At 35.2% G+C, this 23,839-nt stretch overlaps 1 protein-coding gene across 7 annotated transcripts in view; it reads left to right on the top strand.

Annotated features, from left to right (window-relative positions):
- Positions 1–23,839, top strand: part of SATB1 (SATB homeobox 1) — a 97,856-nt gene that overhangs the window by 49,359 nt on the left and 24,658 nt on the right. For all 7 annotated transcript variants that reach the window (XM_053598469.1, XM_053598470.1, XM_053598468.1 and 4 more), the window contains exons 7-9: positions 2,008–2,462; positions 9,967–10,179; positions 18,302–18,457. In XM_053598469.1, the coding sequence (XP_053454444.1) occupies positions 2,008–2,462; positions 9,967–10,179; positions 18,302–18,457 (824 nt within the window). The remainder of the gene's footprint in view (positions 1–2,007; positions 2,463–9,966; positions 10,180–18,301; positions 18,458–23,839) is intronic.

Genomic DNA, 23,839 nt, shown 5'->3' with positions numbered 1-23,839 from the left:
GAAAATGCCTATTTTTAAGGAAACAAAACTGTATCAAACTTAACTAAATATATCTATTTATAGTTTCCACAACTGAGATCAAGTGATTTTTGTAATTGTATCCCCCGGCATCCTCAGATAGACACTGTGGTGAGCATACTGCTTTACCAGGAAAAAAATCAGTGCAACATTTCCAAACTTTAATTCCAGTATCACACCCTCTCTTAACATGTAGCTTTAGGTCAATATATGACATGCATGAAATACATTTAAATATATGACCTGCAGGAAATACATTAAATACATTTAATCTGCAGTGTAAATGTAGATTAATTACCTGTAAATGGCAGGTAAAAGTTGTATGTTGTACCTTAAGCGTTTAGATTATAGCATGTTCTCCTTATTGAGCTTGTCAGTGTTCACAAAAGCAAACACTATGATTAAGGTGAATGTTTTAATTTCTATTAGTGGTTTCTTTCACGTATTTATAGCTTCTATATTTTAAAATAATATAGGAATGGGATGTTTAATATGCATAGCATTATGCCCTGTTTGAAATCTATCTCTGTTACCTTCATTATATTCATTTAATAATAACAACGATAATTTTTCTTAGAGATTTTAAGAAACATAAGAACCCAAATCTCAAGCATGTTTTAGCTTTTAATATTTGAAGAAAAACCATCCATCTACCCAAACAGATTCTTTGCCTTTTATAGCTTAGGGCTGTAATGAAGACAATGCATCATTTTTGGAATAATTGCTTGAATTACTATTCTACGTGAATGGCCCACTTGAGCTGGTATCACGGTAGAAATGGAAGGTTTTTTCCCCCCCCATTTCTTAATTATATTCTGCATATACTACATACCAGTGACTATAGCAATATGATAAGTTTCTCTGAGTATAAAACCTGCATATTTAATAATGAGAAATAATGATTTAAACCAAACCAGCATCTGTCTATACATGGGAAGTCAGTGTCAGTTTGGGAAGACCTCTAGACATGCAGCTTCATGTTTGGCCTTGCCAGTCTAGAGCATCAAACCAGTTTCCTTCTTGTAGCTGCAAAGCATTTACACACTTACAGCTGATGCTCAGATAATCCACCTGAGTGATTGAGCAAGGGGAAAAGCATTCATCCTGGGTAGGTGGGAATAAATTGCAAAATCTTAATAGCGTCATCTACCAGAGAAATTTCCCACCCCTTTCTCGAAAGCTTATCTTTAGTATCTGGTGATAGCAGTAGCTTCTTGAAAAATATGTGGGTCTTTGCAACACTGGGTATACTGATTTGCCATATTACAAATCACTTGCTTTATTCAAAAAAATATTTTCAGGTGCACCTACTGCTCCTGATGGTTAAATGAAACAAACTATCTAATATATTTAACACAGTGTTCAGTGTACACTCAGTTATTATTGCTCATCATTATGCTCATTTTTTAATCCCTTTATTATATTGACTATATGTTTATAAGTCGTTGGTCGGTAAAAATTGAACATTCTGTGTTATCTTTTTTCCTTTCACAACTTTTGCCTGGAGTACTAAATGTAATATATATCATGAGAAAGTATTTGTAAATTCCTTTTCTTTAGTTTCTTATTATCATAAGCTTATTTTCTTAGCTCACTGTTTCTTGTTTCCATTAAGCAAATGACATTCTTCTAGAAGCCATTTTAAAATAAACATCATTGCTTATGAGCCTTCTCAGGGTAATAAGTGAGAGTGAATAACTAGGAACAAAGAATTCAAATATAATTGATTTTGTGTCTTAAATTTAAACCACATTTGAAAAAAATGAAATCAAAGGTGGTGTCCTGCTTTCAGAATTTGTGGAATTATTCAGAGGAAAATAAAAGTGCAGTCTAGTGAGTTTCCATCTTGAAATCCTCTTGGTTTCGTTGGACCTTTGGTGGGTCCTGTACCTACTGTGCTGTCTGTTTTTTTTTTAGGAAGTGATCAGAAATCTTCATCAATGCCCATCATTGTTGACTAAATATAATTTTACTTTTTGTTCACTTTAGTTGAAATGGATAGTCTTTCTGAACTATCCCAGCAAGGTGCCAACCATGTCAATTTTGGCCAGCAGCCCGTCCCAGGGAACACAGCAGAGCAGCCTCCATCCCCCGCGCAGCTCTCGCATGGCAGTCAGCCCTCTGTCCGGACCCCTCTTCCAAACCTGCACCCTGGGCTTGTGTCAACGCCTATCAGTCCTCAATTGGTCAACCAGCAGCTGGTGATGGCTCAGCTGCTGAACCAGCAGTATGCAGTGAATAGACTTTTAGCCCAGCAGTCCTTAAACCAACAATACTTGAACCACCCTCCCCCTGTCAGTAGATCTATGAATAAGCCTTTGGAGCAACAGGTTTCAACCAACACAGAGGTGTCTTCCGAAATCTACCAGTGGGTACGTGATGAACTGAAACGAGCAGGAATCTCCCAGGCAGTATTTGCACGTGTGGCTTTTAACAGAACTCAGGTCAGTTTTGTTCTATTCCTAAACGCTTCTGCTCTCTTTTCCCTTTTATCTCTCTTCTTTTTTCACTTGCATTCATTCTAATGCTCATTCTTTTGCTGTGTACTGATATTTTATCTTTCTCTTCATGTGATAAAATTGCCAACCCCTGGTGTTGTCTTAAATTTTATTAATCCTTCCTCTGTGAACGTCCTCCTCTATCAAAGGAAAACTATGCAGATTGATCCATTTGAGAGACATTGAAAAAATAAATATAAAAAAATGTTTCAGGCTGGCATTACTTATGCTTTTATATAATGGAATGAAGAAACTGTAGAAGAAGGTTAAGAAAAGTTTTCATGCCTTGGGCAAGGCCATTGGCAGGGATTCCAGGTTTCTAGCCTAGTGTCTTTTTCATGTTACCGCCCATCTCAAACCTAAGTATGTAAATGAACCTGTTTGAAATTTTTCTACAATGTTTTTAAAAAAACACCTTAGAAGGCAATTTCTGGCATTTAATTTTAAGCAGCCATTTTGAAAAAAATTATATGACTTATAAAATGTTTTTAGCTTTTTCCTCATGTTACTGATAATGCTACTCTTATTCTCTAGACAAGAGATTAGCAAACTTCATTCTGTAATAGATCAGATAATCAACGTATTAGTCTTTGAAGGTGATAAAATCCCTGTCACATTGTAGATTAACAAGTATCCACAAACAATAAATGGTGTAGGTGTGCTGATGGTTCAATAAAACTGTTGACAGAACAGGCCATAGACTAAGTGTGCCCTACTGGTCTGAGTTTGCAGATTCATATTTAGGCTGCTAACTGAGATCTGCATAGAACCCTAACATTTATATCTTTGTCCTCCTGGGCAAATTCCTGTGACGATACTATCTGTCAACTTGGAAGATGTTTGAGAGGGACGTAAAGAAAATGTGATACATGATATGAGAAAAGTCATAAGAAAAAGATTTTTGAGAAACCCTAAACAAATTGATTCTCTTCAATCATGAATGAGATGAATTTTTTTCTTTGTTTGGAAACTGCTGTGATATATATCATGTTTATTTTTGGCGTAGGCACACTAAAGAAACAAAAACATGTAGCTTTGATTTGTACAAAGATGTTCTATCTTTTTAACTTTCTTGTTTTACCACTGTTCTTTCTTTTGTCAGTTTATTTTTGGTTTTTGGACTGACTCATACTTTCCTCTCATATTTAAGTTATTTTGTTTATTACATGATTATAAGAATAAAATTCTGGTACAAAAATAATCTAGTATTAATTCCTTGTTGGCAGAGTTTCCATACCTAGGAGAATCCCAGCTGTGACTTATTTTTGGCTTGCCTTAACTAGACTGGGAGTTAGGAGACCTGACAAAGCCTTTAATTCAGTGTTTGTTTTCAGTTTCTTCATCTGTTTTTTGTACATCATTTGTCTATTTTTAAAAAAGGCAGTTGTACAAGGTTATGCCTCAGGTTAAAATTGTATGATTTTACCTGGTTCCTTATTTTTACAGCTGAAAAGCTGTCTTTTTCTTTAGCTGGTAAACTTAATATGACAGCTATATTCGGTTGGGTGTAATTATCGAAAAAAAATGAATGAATCAATAGCTTTCTAGATATTCCTGTATCTGGTAGCATTCTTTATTTTTGTAAATACAGTAACTACTAGTCGGTCTTAGCATTAAGCAAACAAAATAGGTCTCTATTTAAAACTCCAATAATGCTTGTTAAATTGAGCTCAAAAGTCCCAAAAGACTAGGTGTGGTGGTTCACTTCTGCAATCCCCATATGTTGGGAGGTTGAGGTGAGAGATTGGGAGTTGAACTTAAGAGTTCAGGGTCAGCCTGGAAAAGATAGCGAGACCCCCATCTCTAAAAACAAAAAAATTTTTAAATTAGCCAGGTGTGGTGGCACTTGCCTGTAGGCTATGTGGGAGACTGAAGCAAGGACAATTGCTTGAGCCTGGGAATTCAAGGACGCGGTGACCTATTATCACACCACTGCACTTTAGCCTGGACAACAGAGTAAGATCCTGTCTCTATGAAAAAAGGAAAAAAGGGCCCCAAAAGACAACATAGACATAGACAAAAATGACATATGTGTTTACTGATAAGTGTTTTTAAAATTGAGGAAATGAAAGGCAGGATTTTCTCTCTTTTTATACCACATTAGTCTCTTTGAAAAGGATCATCTCTGTAGGTTAATGGTTAACATCATAAACGGTGACTTCATTTTCCTGAGGGTAAGGAAAGAATAAAATCTGGTACAACTTGATACAGATAGCTCTTTATTAATAATAGCAAATTTAGAAAAAGGTCATTACCAAAAATTATTTGGAACTTTTGGTTACAAATAAATAGTTTTAGTTTTAAACCTTTATATTGATAATTAGTACTCATCAGTAGAAATAGATGCTGGGCCATATTTGAAGATGTTTTATTTAAATAAGAGTAATTTTCTATGTATATTTAAATATTCATTCTCTGAGAACTAGCTTTTGCACATGCATGCATGTGTGTATTTTCAGTGGTCATACTTAAAAACCACACACACAGCTGCATTTATTTTAATGATTATGCATTCATATGAATGCATGTAGTGTGTTTATTTCAAAGTGTACGCATTTCAATAAAAGCAGGTGCAGAGTGAGAGTATGGTGTGAGTGTAGGGTACGAAAATACACATGCTAATGCATATGTATGGACAGGGAGCTTTGCGAAGTTGAATTGCACATCACACATTTGTGTGCACTTATTACAAGGTGCAATCCCAAATCCAAGTTAAAAAAAAATTCATATAAAATGTGTACATACAAATGCAAAGTTTTGTGATATGGTCAGATTCAAGACATTATTGAAATAATAGATACCCCTGTTAGGAATTGAGAATTATTTTTTGTCATTGACAGTTATGTATAACTTTAAAATACCGTGTCTTGTATTTTAACTCTCAATTGAGAATTTTCTCATATTCATAGGGTCTGCTAAATTAAAACATACCCTTTCTTAAGACTGTCACATCTATTTTTTTAAATCTACCTTTTCTGAAAATTTATGGTGAAATGTATATAATTACTTGTTGTAAGAAACTTTCCCTCTTCTGAATTGATGGGCATCTGTTCTTTTTTTTTTTAACTTTATTTTTATTTATTTTTATTATTTTTTTTATTATTAAATCATAGCTGTGGGCATCTGTTCTTTAATTGCTATTGAAGGTTATCAGCTTTCAGCATATGTCATTCATTCAGTTAGGCCTACTTGATGTCTTTTTAATGGAAACCTATAGCTAAAAGTAATTGCCAAAGCGTCTAGATTTATACTTTTTCATTCACCTCTCTGTATTATTGCTATTTAAAGGTTGTGATACATGAAGATATATTCTTTAATGCCCTTTGGTTTTTAAAAAGATAAAACCCAGAGGTTTAACTCTGATCCTTCTCTGTAGCTTTCCCCCCTTTTTCTCCTCCCTTCTCTTGTGTTTGGCGCACTTTATTTTCCAGTAAAATAAAGAATGAAGATGGATTATTCAAAACTGATAACAGTAATGGACCATCATGTAATGTTTTATTGAATTTGAGTTCTGTAAATTATGTGGTGGAGAGAAATTTGCCTGCTTAAGTATAACAGAAATTGCCACTGTCTTCCTATAATTCTTCACAGTGTAATTTAAGGAAAGTCCACTATCCATATCACTATTGAATAAAAGGTAAAAAGGTGCTATTACCCCAACATGACAGCTCTTGATTAGCCTATCAAACGACAGAGATAAATGTGCCTACTTACAACTTACTTGGCATGAGTCCAAGGTAGTGGGTGGAGTTTGAAAATAGTTTTCCACCTGAATATGTGATTAAAAATTCACCAAACAACAGAGGCAGGTAGCCTTGAAGAGTATTCTATGTATTTGCTTTTTAGGAGGAAGGTATCATCAAATCGTATTTTCTTTCTGAGGGCTTTGAAGTTCCATGAAGCTGATAAAATCTATTTGAATCAGTGATTATGTTCAAAGAGGAGACAAACGGGAGGCCAGACAGGCTTTTTGTTCAGATTGGCAGTCTCTTTCGCTTATCTGCTGTTTTAAAGAATTCATAATTAGCTTTTGGAAGTACTGATAATATTTATTGAAGGTTTTTTCTTTCTTTTATAATTACTAATGAATTTTACTTGTAATAACTTGTAAACTCTTTTTGGAATGTAAAGAAAAAGCTAGAAATCCATCAGTAAATTCATTCTTTAATTGAAGAACAGGAGAATTCACACTTAACCACTATGTAATGACCACGCAAAAAGTTTTATGTTTTGGTATCTATAGCATGTATATAATTTTTTGGAGGATGTGCAGTCCCAAGGAAAGGAAGTTTCTCCTTTCCAATAAAATTTAACATTCATGAGGTACTAGTAACTTCCTACATGGCTAACAATTTTGCTAAAATTTAGTTCAACAAATTTATTGAGCACCTATGATGCAAAATATCCATGGTATGTTTTAATTCTGGTGGTTCAGCATATTTTAAGACATAATAAGTAAGGTACGTGATGGTCTTGATGTACTATTTTTTTAGCATGAAGGAGAATTTTTGGTTAGAGCCCCCTTTTATCATCCAGTATGGGAGATGACTACAATTCATCTTGGTAATTCTGTACTATTTATTCAACTGTATAAAATAGGAAGTGGGGGCCACATCTTGAATCCATAAATGCAGCTCTTCAAGTAATAATGGCCTGAACAGGACTGGAACTTGCATACCTATATCTAAGTTCTGAAAGTAGTCACTTTGCATCCAGAATTATTCTAAAGTGACTTAATTTTTTTTTTTTTTTTTTGGTAATTAACACTGATCAAATGTTTTCTAACAATATTTTCAAGCATTTCCACCAGGGGGCACTCCCCTCATTGAAAGCTCTGGGCCAAAAAAAAAAAAAAAAAAGAAAAGAAAAACAAATGTTTTTTAAAAACACCTGAGTCTGTCTACATTGGCTGCTTTAAAGCTCTTTGAGTGCTTCAGGATTTGAAACATCACTTCAGACCATCAACATGTTTCAGGCAGAAAAACTGCGCTTGTTCCAGTAGAATAATTAATTTAAATGGAAATAAAATGTTTTGCCCCTAAAACACTTCTATGCTCAAATGGGACATTACACCAACATTGAAATTCGGGTAGAGAACTTACTAAATTCTCTCCTAAGTGACGTGCTATCTTCTGCTTCAAGCTGTCCGCGACTTGAGAAAGAATATTATGTGTTTTTTCATGTATTTGATTTTCTCATTATAGATCTTTGCTGCCTCAGGAAATATTTTTGATAGAAATATGTGATATATTACTTCAAGATTTTTAAATGCCTTATTTCCAGTTTCCCAAGTATAATAACATCCTAAATGTTTATAGGATATCTTTTGCCCTCATCTATTTTTTTATTGCTTAAACAATTAGTGTAGCGAAACATTTCACAAAATGCCATATAACTTTTCACTGAAGTTTTACCATGAATGCCAATAATTACCATTAGACTTTTCCCATGAGTAACATATCTTGTTCTTAAGTTTCTGTTACCTGTTTGTGAATTTTTTCCTTTTGTGGTTCAGTACACATAATCTGTCGAACATTTTCATGGTAAGCATTGTGCTGGGATGACAAAAATAAATATTAGGTTATACTCAAGGAATTTATAACATTTACGTATACTGAATGTTTGTATCTATGTCACTGTCTCTTTGTATTTGATATTTATTGCTTTGCCAAGAGCATGTTTTTAATACATAACATTTGGTAGAGAGGGGTAGAGAGAGCAAGGGCTATTTAATTACACCTGTTTTCAGAATTTTTTTTTTTTTTTTGAGACCTGTATATTTTGGTTCCAAAATGACACATCAGGAACACAGTCAATCTAATTAGTTGGCCTTGTGCAAATTAAATAGCTGGATGATCGACTGCCTGTTTGACTGAATTTTAGTTAAATTGACTCAATGTTTCGCTCTCGTGAGACACAGTTGGAGCATCACTCATTAGTACCGTGAATGAAAGGGCCTGTGTCCTTCATTCTTTAGTCACATTTCTTAGGATAAAACCCAAAAGTTCAGGTCCAATTTCCCCGCTTTGATTTCAGTAGACCAAGTGAGAGACCACTTTAAAATTGACTGTTAAGCCTCTTGCTCTTGTCGGAGGTTCTTTTTAAATACCAGCTATAAATCATTTTAACAGGCAGAGCTTGTGTACCTTCTGCACCCACTTGTTATATTTAGGCAGAATGATACCTTATCCTTGAGGAATTGGAAACCAAGACAGGTTCTAGGAAACCATGAAGAAAACCAATTGTTATAACCTTGGAGATCCATTGTTTTGACATTGACACCTTACCTTTCTTCCCCCAATGTACCCTTTAATCATTTCTGCAGGTGATTGGAAAGCGGATTCAAAAATTATATGGAAATTTTCATAGAATTTTATTAAGAGCTATATTGTGAGAAGAAGATGTCTGGCTAAGAAACCAAATGTGTCTTGGTATTGCAAGTGTTATGTCATGTACAAGATTGAATAGATAAGAGCTGCTTTGCCCTCAGAAAATGGACCAAAAAAATTTAATACTTTTCGTTTTATATTATTCCTTAACCATGTTGGGGAAGACCACCCACTTTTGAAAGAATTCTTCTAAAATGTATAAAGAATGGTTGAACATTAATGTTTTATTATTTGTGGGGGAAAAACACCTTAAAAGGGTTTTGTAATGATTTGTAAATTTCTTCTATCACTGTAATTTTTAATCCCCAGGAAATGTGATAATCACAGAATTTGACAACACATATATTTTTTTCCTTGGCATGCTGTATTGGATTTTTGCAACATAGAAAAGTGGTTATGTATTTCAGATTTTTCTGTGGCTTCTGAAGTTCAAAATTTTAACCTGTTACCCACCAGTGTCAAAAAACGAGAGTATTTAGAATCATTTGGAATAGTCACTGTGGTTTCCTTGAAATGGTAAATTGAAAGGGTCAGCTGGTGTCATTTACTTGGATAATTTTAAAATTAAAGAATATCTTGAAACATTGCCTAGGTAATTATAGCATAAATCTTAGGTAATGCTTTAGTAGTAACTCTGTTACGATTTATTTTTCTGGTATTTTGTTCGAAAGCTCTACTCACTTCTCTAGAAATAGCTTTGTATCTTTACATATCGGGCTGTTGGCATTCCACTGCCTTTGTCTAGGCAGCTTGAGAACTATACAGTTCAATACTGTTGTATTATGAGGATTTCATTTATTCCTAACTTCCCCGGATCTCTGTGAAAGATTTCATGGCATGTTAAGCTACTCAAAGGAAGTAGACCAATTAGGCAGTTTCAGTTTATGTTATATGTAAAGCAGATGCTTAATAAAATTAAGAATACAATTGAGGCTCTCTTCTCCACCACTTCAATTGTAACTAATATATTCCTATGCAGAATTAATGCCTCTGTTCATTTTCTAAACAGAGTGGAGAAGAAAAGGGAAGCAGGCTCACCCTGTGCCTCTTATTCCCTGCAGGGCTTGCTTTCAGAAATCCTTCGAAAGGAAGAGGACCCCAAGACTGCATCCCAGTCTTTGCTGGTAAACCTTCGGGCTATGCAGAATTTCTTGCAGTTACCAGAAGCTGAAAGAGACCGAATATACCAAGACGAAAGGGAAAGGAGCTTGAATGCTGCCTCAGCCATGGGACCTGCCCCCCTGATAAGCACACCGCCCAGCCGCCCTCCCCAGGTGCAGTCTCTTTTTCTTCCTTGCTGTTCTTCTGTTTTTCCTTTCCTTATTTTAATGTTTGAGAAAGAATATCAAGGAAAAATTAGATGATATATAGATTTAGAGTTTTAAAAAAATTGTAGAGTTGCTTGAGGAAAATTTGGTCCCAAATCACTAATTCTGATATAAAAACAATAAGCTACTAATTAGAGGAAAGAAAATGGCTTTGTGTTGCTTCATTCTTTGGGTTCTGTGGGGGTGAAAGTCGTCTTTAAATGGGGTATTTGTCCCTAGAACAGTTATTAAGTAAAGAAGTATTTTAAGTTCAATAGGAAAAGAAAAGAAAAGAATAAAGTCAGTTTTATCCTGACCAGTTTTAAAACTGCTATTTGAATAGTAAATAAATAAAAATAAATAATTGCATTTGTATGTATGCTTTCCAATACAAACTGCAGCTGGTACCAATTACACATCATCTCATTTGTAATCTTTCATAATTAAGTTTAATACAATCCTTGAAGGCAGCTTTAAATGGGGCTGATAAGGAATTCTGTCCATATTCCCAGAAATGGGCACATTTTCTATTTCTCTAAATTTTTCACTTTTTAGGAAGGAAAACAGTCACCTTCCAGGTAACTGGTATGTACATCTGAATTTTATTTTTTTTTAATTAAGTTTAAAAAGAAGCTTCATAACTATTGTGAGAAAAAAAATCAAGAAATTAATTTTCCATACAAACCATTAGATAAATGGTAGTTTGTAGATAAGACTCAAAATCCACAGATATATTTTCTTAAATGGTTAACTTATAGCATATACAACTCCTAAAAAATAAGGTCAGATAAAACTGGGTAAAGACTGAATATATATGACAAATTCAGAGTATTCATATAACATAATGTCATAATGAAATTATATGTTGATGTTAATTTCTTTTCATCAGTAGTAAAAAGTAATCATGTATTTCCAAATTTAGAAATCTAGAAATAACCTATTAATACTAAAGAAAACTGCTACCAATATTTCATAAATAAGAAATAGATCTTCAGCCACTTGTTGAGGGTCTTAAACTATTATCATAGTGTTCTGAAATAATTACTTTTTAGAAACATCACAAAAATCCATTTGATTTTATGAAAATCAATCTGGTCTTGATGTTTATAGGAACAGACTGTAAGGAATCATTGATGTAATTGTGAATAACAAAAGTCATGTTTCTGTAGGAGAAAAGAATTCCATCTATATACTTATACGCATCTGCCTGCTTATGCACACACAATTACTGAGTTTGATCTGTAAAGCTGCCTATAAAACATTTCCTAAGATACAGAGTGAGGAACTCTTTATGTTTATATATGACTTGTAAGAGTCATTATACAGAAAACAGTATACTTTGGATTTGGTTTAATATTTTTTGTGCTGTGTTTAATTTTAATACACACATCTTTATTAGTTAACTTTGCTACTGTTGTCATCACTGACCGGGTCTCCGGGCAAAGAGTTGTTTTACCTATCACTTAATCTACAATTCTAATAAAAGAATGGCTAACTTAAGACCTATATTCAACTTCAACATCAAACTTTTTTTTAATCTATTGTCTATGGTTCCTTAATATAGCTTTTGTTTTCTAATTTTCTAGAATTTCAGTGGCTTTATTTGTTTTCCAAATGGCTTTTTCTATCCTTATTCATCAAGTTTTTTCCTGAGCCAGAGTTATACTAATTCTTGATATTAAGTGATATACTTCTTTTTATATGCTGTTAAAATACTATTGGGTAGCTTACCTGTGCTCAAAGGCCTTATCTGCTAGTAAGTTGGGCTAGAAAGTACCTATAATTTATTTTGGCTCCAACTATTATTGATTAACTGGTTGAACCACCCTTAGCCATATTTGTTTTCAAGAGGAATTGAGACCAAACCTTTGGGTGTTCTGCCAATAATGAACATATACAGTAGGTAGATACTATATATTGTTAGTGAAACTCAAAGAAATTATTTCTGTCAGTGCCGTATTATTGACCATCTGACCATATTCTAAAATGATTATCTGTTGTATATATGTGTATTTTATTTCACTATGGTATTATAAATCTTTATAAGGTATCTTACTTGCCTCCCAGAGTATCTCTTTGCATTATCTAGTATTATATATTATAATTATATAATAATATTATATATTAATACAGCTCACTACCAATTTGTTCCCATTTTACCCTTTAACAGTGATTTTAAGAAATTCTTACTGGGGCGGCGCCTGTGGCTCAGTTGGTAGGGCGCCGGCCCCATATAGCGAGGGTGGCAGGTTCAAACCCGTCCTCGGCTGAACTGCAACAACAAAAAAAAATAGCCGGGCATTGTGGTGGGCGCCTGTAGTCCCAGCTACTCAGGAGGCTGAGGCAAGAGAATCGCTTAAGCCCAGGAGTTGGAGGTTGCTGTGAGCTGTGTGAGGCCACAGCACTTTACCGAGGGCCATAAAGTGAGACTGTGTCTCTACAAAAAAAAAAAGAAATTCTTACTGTATTAAAGGTATTGTCAATGCAAAATGAGTACTTTAGATTCAGAAAAACATGGTATAGAGCAGTTGAATTAGTACTGTTTTCTAGCAATTGAAATCAAATGCTTAAACTGGAACCAGTACACCACACGTAAGATTTTAATATGCTTCTTAAAAAATTAAAGGGGAAATGGAGGAAAGCACAGATACAGAAACAGACTGCAAAATTTTGTCTTATTTTATATTTTACCATGGAGGATTCTGTGTGAAATTACTATGCTTTGTATTTTCCCCGAAATAAAGAGATTTGAAACATATTTTGAGGCAAATCTTGAGCTTGGGCTGGACTTTAACCCTGATGTCTTTCTAAAGAACTGCGCGTTAAAGGCAGTGGTCCTTTAGGCCGGAGAGACTGGATTCTCTTCCAGCTTTGTGTAGAGTATAAATCATAACAGACTGAGGACCCAAAATATTGAAAGACTTGGATTCTAAGTCATCTTTGAAAAGGGACTTACCTGACTCTACCCTGTTTCCCTGAAAATAAGACAGTGTTTTATTTTAAGGTGTGCTCCCAAAGATGCGCTAGGTCTTATTTTCAGGGAACGTCTTATCTTTCCTGTAAGTAGGTCTTATTTTCGGAGGATGTCTTATTTTCGGGAAAACAGGGTAGGTAGGCCCCAGGTGTAGTTCTAGGAATACCTCACCTGGGGACATCCAGACCAGCTCAGGAAACACAAAGCTTGCGGCTGCTCCAGCCCAGGTGAGATACCTCTTAGGCAGAGGTGTCCCTTGTACCCACTAGGGCAACCATGCCATATGCTTTGTCCTCTGGCTGAGGCAGTAGGCTTTGGGCCAGACCCATTTGATAAAAGCATATTTTCACAACTTTACATGCTCTAATTTGAGCAATAGGAGTATCTTTCACTTGGTAATGGTTCACAGTTTTCTAAGCACTTTTATATATATTTATTTGTTGAATCCTCATAGCAACCTTTTGCTAGAAGAAAAATGAGAAAACAAAGTCTAGTGTCCACTCAAAGTTTGGAAATAAGTCTGTTGCTCTTTCCTGTACCTCAAGCAACCTCCTCAAAATACAAAACTTATTTAGCAAGGGGGAAAATGAAATGGGCATTTTTTTTCTGTTTGTCATAGAGGACAGGAAGTTTTATTGTTAAATTGGAGAAGAGGAATACATACGAGTTGTTGTCCTGATGAAATAAATTTGACAGATGATCCACTTGGTGTTTCTGGGATTGTGGATAAAATAGCCTTGTCCAAACTTTGGTCATATAAAAATATGTGAGAGAACTCAATGCCCCCAAAGTTTTCTGATCTTCTAAAAGGTTTCTTTTCTAACTGTACTTTGCAGATTTTAGTTAGTATTAGATGGGTTAGTAAAAGAATATTATTTTACTGATGGGTTAGTAAAAGAATATTATTTTTTTTTTTTGTAAAAGAATATTATTAATAGTAATTAATGATTTTCTGAAAATGATTTGTTCTACACCACAGTTTTAAGCGATGATTCCACCTTAGGTATATGCTTCTCTTGGTTTTATTTGTGTATTTTAGTATGTGTGACTTTTGGAGTTAAATTAATTTAGCAATTTCTGTTTCCATAAGGATTGTTTGAAAGCATGTAATTATCAACTTCGAATTTTTACATGCATTATACGATTCTTTTTTCCTTGATTTTTTTCACATCTCTATATGTGTTTAGTTTCTTCTAAAGTGAGATATGTTGTTTTATAACAATACTTTAGAAAATTTACAAAGTAAGGAATATATAATCTGGTAACTGTACTTCACAGCAAATCTGACTATAACATAATGAAGCATAAGTTCATCTCGATTTCAAGTTTGGTTATAGGCAGGAATTTCAGACCTGATAGAAGTTTTATTACCAGGAATCTTTGAACAAATATTTTAAGATCTAAAGAGCTTGTGAAATGGCTTCCCATTAATAATTATCTTTTAAAAGCTAGAGGACTCCTAAACTCTAGATTTGGAAAATAATTAATATTTCTCCTAAAAACGTGAAGAAATATCTCAGAAAATTAAACTATGGCTCTAAAGACAACGTTAATACAGTATACACAAATTTTAAGAGTTAGAAATATTTTCCATCACCAATGAGTATTCACAGAATAGGACATTTCTTACATACCATTACTAAGAAAACACACATAGTTTGCATACTTCGGAAAATAAATTCAAGTTGGATCTTAATATTAATTAAAAACTATTAGCTACTAAAAATTAGACATTTAGGTGCTAAATTTATCAAAGGGCTGCCAAAAAGCAAGTCCAGCCTATTTTCAAAACTAAGAATTTTTCCAAGTAAAGAAGGCCTGTAGAACATGGACTCAGTACAAACTTTGTGGTTTCTAAGATAAGTCCTACCGTCTGACAAATTTAAGTTCATGTCTCAGCCTTGCTGCATGGAAAAATAACTTAACCTGTTTAAGAGTTTTCTCAATTTTAAAACAGTGATCATAGTACTTATTTAGGGTTGTTATGCAGGTTACGAACTTAATATACATTACTACAATGCCTAGCACATAACAGTGTCAGCCTTTATTATCATAATTATTGATAATGTACATAAAACTTTAATTTTATATGTTTGAGAACAATTACTTGCAGGCAATTCTTCATGCATCATTGAGTAGTACATTCACCAATGAAGGCCAGAGGGGAGTTCATCCTTTGTAACCTAAAAATTTAGTAACCCATGAAGAAACAAAAGAACTTTCATGGAAGATTTGTGTTCTACTGCAGGATTTTAGTGAAATAAAAGGCAGACTCTGGTGCTGCACCCTGTCCCCACGTGGAAGGGTAAATGGTAGAAACTCCAATTCTTAACTGCTTCCCGGCGCCGCCTTAATAATGGAGTAGTACACCCCACCTTGATAAAAGCTATTCTGAAAGCAACTGCATTCATTTTACCTCCTGAGCTATTTGCGGAGAAGAGCTGAAAAGTAGTTTGTTTTGCCTGGAATGAACTACTTTATGAATTTTAATGTGTGATATAATATTAAAAGCTAAACCAGGATTAAAGAAGATTTTTTTTGAACTAAGCTAAAATAGTACTTAGTGGAGTGAGGTATAAAAGATTTTTGTTTCCATTTTTACCTGGGGGAAAAAAATTCAGCTTTCATATTTTTGAAAAGCTGTCCAAGTCAGTTCCCCTTAAGCAATGGCTTGTGTTTAAGGGGAAAAATGTGATTCCAGAATCACATTTAATATCTTATCTCTGATAAGATGCATATCTGCGCCAACAAAATGGCAAAGAAGAGCTTTTCTAAATATTTTTAAAATGAGTAATACAGGGGGACTTTTAAACTTTACATTTTTTAAAGTTTTGCCCTTTTTCAAATATACTTGTTTTCCACTTTTGTTTTGACAGCATAGGCTATTAAGAGATGATGATTTGATTTTTTTATGATTTGGGATTCTTTTAGGTTTAAGTTATCATTGTTTATAATAAAACTGAAGAAATTTCTAGAAACAAAACCACAGGGTTGAAACAAATGATTATAACCCACCTCAAACATAAATTCTTCAACATAATTTTTACAAAAGAATGAAAATTATTTTAAAACCAGACAGAAACCCCACTCCCCAAAGCCTGCCCTCTTAGCTATTGCTAAGCAGATTGCTACCAAGGAACTGTTTGCTTCCACTACTGGACTTGGTGCCCCCATTTCCATAACATTCAATTTTCAAAGTGATTGAAATGGCTTTTCTTTTCTCTTTCATTTAAGCAGTGAGAAAAATAGGTATTAAATGGGACCCCATGGTGTGATCAAATCTATCCCTCTGCCTCAAAGCAAGACCACCCCAGAGCAAAGTTTCGAATCTCACCAAAGCAACTTTGTGGGCAATTTATGGTAATGCCTTAACTCCTCTGGCTCCTAAAGTGCTGTTTAGCAGATTATTACTTCAAAGCCCCGTACGTGTTCTTTGTGGCCTCCAGTCATTAATATACCTCTGTGTATGCCCTTGCTTACCAGAGTCACCGAGCTAGAAAGGGAACTCTGGAGATCTAGCCTAGACTCTTGCCTTTCCTGTCTCCAGTTGACAGTTTAAAGGAGGCCATGGGGGGTGGTCACTTGTCCTGCCTCACCTGCTGTGTCCTCGTCAGGCCTGTGGTCCAGCCATCTCACGGCATGATCTTTCTAGTGCTTAGAAGGATAGTGTGTGTAATCATGGAATAATCTACCTCCCTTTTCAACATAACCAAGAGGTGAATTATTTTTCTAACTGGCTAGAAGTTAGAAGGATTTGAAAAGTACGCTTTAAAGGGAGCTCATATTTACCCACTATGTACAGAGAATTAAATACAGTAACTTTTCTCTTCCTATCAAATATTGGGGATAGGGTGAAATAAACTTGGAAGTCTTGCAGATTGACAAGAAGGGCATGTCATGTAATACCAGGAAATTATTCGTCCTAAAATGCAGTTCATTTTCTATTATTCACAGTTTATGTGAGAGATTGTCCAAGGTGGTAAGTTTCTAGAGGACAAAAGCCTGAGTTCTGTAAAGTACCCTAAGAAGTGAAGTCTTTAATGGAACATTTTGCTGAGAGAAGCATGGTTCTGCCTCTGTAGTAATTTTTCCTTTATATTTTCATCTATTTCCCAGTAAAAAATTGACTACATAGTTCATATATAAATTTTCCAGGGCTCATACACTGAATAATAAAAATTAAATTTGGAGTTTTAAAAATTAAGAATAATATCAATACATTTTGAGTTCTTTTTATTTCCCCCCTAAAATTTTGTGGCATGTCCCTGCTATTTTTGGTAATGCTTTATTACCAAAGGCATTGATACTAATTTTTTACTCACGATTATACATTTTGAATATTTTTGTAAAGTCACTGGTTATATATTTTGTGCAACTTCTTACAGTGTTGTTCTATTAATATTGTGAAATATTTTCTCATTGTGTGATTCCACAAGTCAAAAGGAAATAGTTATATACGAGGATGCCAGGAAAAGATAAAATAATTACACAGAACAGCTTGGACATGCACGTGTAAAATGCAACCAGGTTTTATGATAATTAAGCAAGGCAGTCTACCTGTTTCATGGATGGATAGAAGATTTAAATATGCAGCTTTGAAAATGGCTGTGTTATGAAAGATTTTTTTAATGAAACAGAAGAGAAAAAGGCATAATAAAAGAATCTAAAATTAAAAAGGCCATAGTAATAGCTATTAGTGATACAGTTGTCTATTAGGCACTGGGTACCCAGTGAAGATACAGAACGGTACATTATGATCTTAATTGTGAATTTCCTTTGTTAGGATTGCAATGGAAGGTAATTGGGAGACAGTTAGTTTAGGGTTTCAAGTCTTTGAAATTATTTCATTTTCCAGAAAACTTACTTTATGGCATTATAATTCCTAGCTGTCAGCTGGCAGTTGCTGTCCTATTACAGATGCAATCACCTGTAGCAATGTAACTTCCTTAACTTAAGCAATCTGATCTCGGGGCAATGACTAATGTTGAATGACTGCACTGTTGATCACCTTGATCGTAAAAGGAGCAGCAATGTCCAGTTTGGATGCAGAGCCTGAGAAGCTTCAGAACCATTTGGCCAATGAAAAATGACAGCCGTGTTCAAAATGTTTTGTAGGTGAAAACAGCTACTATTGCCACTGAGAGGAATGGGAAACCAGAGAACAATACCATGAACATTAATGCTTCCATTTACGATGAGATTCAGCAGGAAATGAAGCGCGCTAAAGTGTCCCAGGCACTGTTTGCAAAGGTTGCAGCAACCAAAAGCCAGGTAAGAGCCTCTATTAGGCATTGAGTATGTTTATCTGTGATGCCAGTAGAATTTTCATTAAAAGAGGTGCCTGTTTTCAATGTGAACTTATATCACTGCAAGGTCAGTGTCTCCAGGATTAGGTACAGAGCTCTAAAATGAAACCATGTTCACATTCAGGTTACACTTGGTCAGCAGCCATTCCCCAAACCAAGGATTTCTTGAGAAATCCCTGAGACAGTTAATAGTTATTTTAGAAGAAGGGTTCTGCAATGTATAGAAAGTTTCTCAGTCTGGTCTATTGTAATAGAATAACTTGAATTAATATTGTTTTATTATATTTAGATGGCCTTGACTTGCATCCTAAAGTACGGTAAATGTACAGTTTCTTCTGTTCTAACTTGGCTGACTTAAACTACTAGGTGCACACAGGACGACTGGGCACACTACTTATACCTTTGTATTGTAATGCTTTTAGTTTCTCTATAGATGTATGTAAGACACACAAATTGAATTGTGCTTAGAAAAGTTGTCCAACTGGGCGGCGCCTGTGGCTCAGTGAGTAGGGCGCCGGCCCCATATACCGAGGGTGGCGGGTTCAAACCCAGCCCCGGCCAAACTGCAATAAAAAAACAGCCGGGTGTTGTGGCAGGCGCCTGTAGTCCCAGCTGCTGGGGAGGCTGAGGCAAGAGAATCGCGTAAGCCCAAGAGTTGGAGGTTGCTGTGAGCTGTGTGACGCCACGGCACTCTACCCGAGGGCGGTATAGTGAGACTCTGTCTCTACAAAAAAAAAAAAAATGAAAAGTTGTCCAACTCTGATGACCATAACTGAATAAACTTGAATTGGAGAAGTTACAACTTTCTACAAATAAGATAAAAACAAAGAATAGATAATGCGATCTTTTATCAGCATAATCAACTTATATTGATAGTTTATATTCCTCAAAAATAGAATCATCTATATGAACAAACTTACAAAAACATCTATCTATAAACCCTACTCCAAAGCCGAGAATACTTTTTAAATGTTCTGAAGAACACTAAAACTCTTTTCCCCTTCAAAAAGGATTTGATAACATTATCAAGGTGAGATTTAGAGGCAATCAAGGGCTCCCGGTGAGATTTTAACAACATGAAATTTTACACAAGTGTGTTTTCATTATCATTAATGAAACCTCTTTTATGAAACAACCTGGCTATTGTAAACGTCTGATAAAATATATAATCCTGGGAATATTTACAACATGATATAGTTATAATATGGTATCTTTTTGGCTTTCCTAAAATTTTACTCTGTCAGCATGAATAGTGTTACTTGATGGGAGTTTTGCTTTAGTTTAGGAAAATGTTGTTCTTGTTTAAGTTATAGGCTGGATGAAATACTTCAGGGATATCTTGGAAACGTTATATAAAAATGATTAAACTCAAGCTGTGGACTGTAAAAATTATAGCTTTATAGGGCACATGCCTACCTACCCTTCAATCACTGTCAAAGTGATAATTTCTACAATAATATGTTTCTTTTATTGTGAGATTCTAAACATCAAGTGCTGTTTAAACATTAAACTGAATTGTTTATGTTAGTACCGTACTCAGCGTGTCATACATCAGGCCACCGTAATCTCTCATGGAATGTAAAATTCTGTCATGAATCATGGCTTGTATATCGGAAATTACTGTAATTTTGATTGGAAATTACAGGGCTCTTGAAATGTTTCTAATTATGATAGAATGTTAGAGCCGCTTTAAACCTGTGTGCTTCTTCAGATGCCTTCATTTACATGCCAAGACTATGCATTGAGGAGAAATGTCCTGTTCTCACTTCACCCCACCCACACACCCTGCACATTCTTGTTTTGGCTATTTAGTCTAATTATGATGAGGCTCTCAGATTTAAATATGTATTTTCTTGCCTGTCTTTCTGATCCTAGATCTTTTGTTTCTTCTGATGTGTCCAATGATCAATAATAACAGATTACATTCCTACAAGGACCAGACACTTTCCCCAGAACTCCAAAATGGATAAACTAGACACATAATTATTATAGTAAGGGTCAGCTTTAAAACAAATAAAAATAAATATTAAAAATTTTCAGTAATCACCATTTCATTTCCTGTCATCTGTCATTTAATTCAATCAACACCCGCCTCCCCCCACCGTTTTCTTTACTGACTGTTGCGTAGAGTCCTGTGGTTATTAGCTGCTTTGCTACTTTTAAATTCATTATTTTAAATGATACCCCCAGCTTTTTCCCTCCTGGGCAGAATTACTGCTTTTGGAACTATCCAGACACTGGCAGCAGTTGGCTGATAATGTCATGTGAGTGACATTCTGAGGAATTTTTAAACATACTTGCTCTTTGTACCTTTCTGAAGCTCTGTGTCAGCAGTGTCAGCAGAGGCTTCTACGATCTGCTGTCATGGTGTCTTTACCAGAACCCCCAAAGGTTTTAGCTAATTTCCTCTTTACTAATAGAGAGAGAATCCAAGGTCCAGTTCTAAGCTATGGGTCAGGCAAACCTTTAACTTACTTCCCTGGACAGATTTTCCTCAATTCTCATTTACTCTAACTTCCTGGCAGAGCATTTTTGGAGTCTTCACTTAACCATTCAGTATAGCTGTTAGCACTACCCTCTTTTGGAAAATATGTACAAAGATCAGCAATTACTTAAAAACGAAACAGCTCCAAACCTGTATGTATTACTAACAGAGGAAGCCTGGCTTAATAAGGAAAGGTGGTCGTTTACTTTTTCTGTTCTCCTACCGTGATGTTTGTGAAGGAAACAGAAAAACTAACACTCCCCCCCAAAATCTTCAAATTTGTCTGACCTTTTTTTCATGGTCAGAATTCAAAAACAGTTATCTATGCCTTAGATGTGCATACTGGGGCTTGTCAGAATGCAGCAGCAGCCCCCCAGGAGGAAGTGTGTGTGCAGCGGGAAGGACCAGAGTCACTCTGTCTCAGCCCATCTACCTCCAGCTCACCCTGTGTCTGGGTTGTGTCTCACCCTGGTTGTCTGGGTTGGCTTAACCAGCGTCTTTTTCATGCTAGACCCTATCATGCATCATATATTATCTACATTTAATTTAGTAACCCTATCATTATTTTTCTCATTTTACACATGAGTTTCACTCAACTAGTCATTACTTGAGCTAACTCCAAATTCTCTGCATTTCTCTTCCTATTTCTGTATTTCTTTAGGGTTCAGGGCACCATCCGTAGTAAGGTTATGGTTATACCCTGCTCCAGGAAAAAGGCATAGGGATGCTGGACTAATGGAAATAGTAAGGGTTTTCCTGTGTTCATTGGAACACAGGTTATTGCCAACACAGCGTCCTCAGAGTTCTTGATGCGTGATAGCATGGGTATATGTGGTGGGGGAATCAGAGGAAGCTAGCTATAATCTAGGCTCTGTCACTGATGCTATAATATTAAGAAAATTAACCTTTTTAAGCCCAAGAGTCTTTCAAGATGGGATGAGGTCACTTGCTATAATGTTTGCAAAGGAACTTTTAAATTATATAGCACTATATACAAATGGTAACATTTCATAATGTGGTAAGCAAGATGTTCAGTCCTCCACATGGATAAGGGTGATTTATTTATCATGTATTTATGAATCTCAGATACCTTTCATTTTAAAAGGTAAAGAACACTCTGCAGTGACTAATGTACGAAGAATTTTCAGGGAAAGAAACCAACTCATGTAGATTTCACCATTTCACATGTATTATATCGTCTCTTCTCTTCAATGAATAATAGATATGAGATTGTTTTTAACTCTAATAGAAACGTCTGAATAAAATATGCAGGTAAAACCTGGAGGTAGACTACTTTTTGTGCTTGGTTAGGAAAGCAAGCTAATGCAAACTTTAAAAAGATGATATGCTTTAGACATAATGTGAATAGCTACAAATGAATACACTTTATATTCTGGGTATTCAAATAAGCAGCAGTTTTTCCAAGTGAATCATATTGGAATTTTATCAAACATTTAGTCTGATAACATTCAAATAATTATGAGAGCAGAATTTGCTAATTTTACTGTTTAAAAAAAAAATAGTTGATTTGGGTAATAACCATTATGGTATCAAGGTTCAGTTACTGTTCATTGGTTGTAGTGTTTTCATATGGGAGATGGAAATGGAATTCTTTCCTTAATGGTGGCAGATGTTGAAATCTAATTTTATTCCACAGCAAACCCCTGGAGAGCTCTGAGACTTAAGGTGTATGTCCAGCAAGGGGACGTTAGCAGCACTGTAGCCCTTGCCTTGTATATCGAATTGTTACATTGATTTTTATGTTTGCATAGGTGCAGCTTACAGATAGAGTCGTGCAGTAAGAGTAAAGGGCTTTTGCAGAGCTGTACTGCATTGCCACTTGTATTTAGAAGATGATTTCTCTCTACTTTATTGAACAGGGTATTTCTGTTAGGTAAAGCGGCTAGAGGATGAAAATTCTATTTGAACATACTTTCGGTATAATTGTTTGCAATCTCTACAAGTTACAGGACACTTTGGATGGTACAACCTCAGCTGATTGATATAGGTAGGGTTTTAACACTAAAAAGAAAAGAGAAAGGATTTCTGACTCTGCAAAAATAGTACAACTAGTAGAAAAGACCAAATAATTTGAAATATTTTTCTTCCATCTCCTTCTGATTTTTATCATTGAGTTTCAGGGCTGCTAGGAATGAGAGAAAAAGGGGAATAGACAAAAAAAGAACACTCTGTGTTCCTTGGGTTTGTAGGTTAAAAAAAAGCATGATTCTGACCTTTAGGTTTTGAAATCCTTAGATGGTAATTGGATGTCTTAAACACGAATACAACATATGTCACAAATCACTGTGGCTAGAAATAGGGCTAAAAATGTAATCTTCACTGCTGGCAATAGGAATCTATAGTGACAAAATCCAGGAATAAAATCACGAAACCAGTGACATTGCATTCTGTATTTCCAGCATGTTAGCGAAGACATCTTTTATTTTGTTAGAATTAAATTGCATTTCATGGAAGCTACAGTTTGAAACTCTGTGCTGACTCATTCTTTTGGAAGGTTCTTGTAACAGACTTTGCTACAACAGGATTTCACCTGTGTTGCTTCCTATTTAAGGCAAACAGGAGGGCCTGCAGATTTGAGAGTCACGGTTTCTGTTATTCTTGGTGCCACATCCTTTTGTAGCCGTCTGTGGAAAGATCTTTGCATTGTGGCCTCGGAGCCGCCTCTCTTAGGGAGACAAAGCTTTCTTCAGCCAGTGTCTGAAGAGAGAACTTTCCCTTTTACATTCTCTAGTTAGTTCCTTTCCGTTTTCCTCAGGAAAAACTGAGTAGAGGAAACTCTGAGAGGGATACAGGATAGGTTTCCCTGGATCTTCTTGCCCTAGAAGAGGGAAAAGTAGGAGG

This window comes from Nycticebus coucang, chromosome 8 (assembly GCF_027406575.1).
Source record: "Nycticebus coucang isolate mNycCou1 chromosome 8, mNycCou1.pri, whole genome shotgun sequence".
NCBI lineage: Eukaryota > Metazoa > Chordata > Mammalia > Primates > Lorisidae > Nycticebus > Nycticebus coucang.
This window is presented reverse-complemented; position numbering and strand designations above follow the sequence as displayed.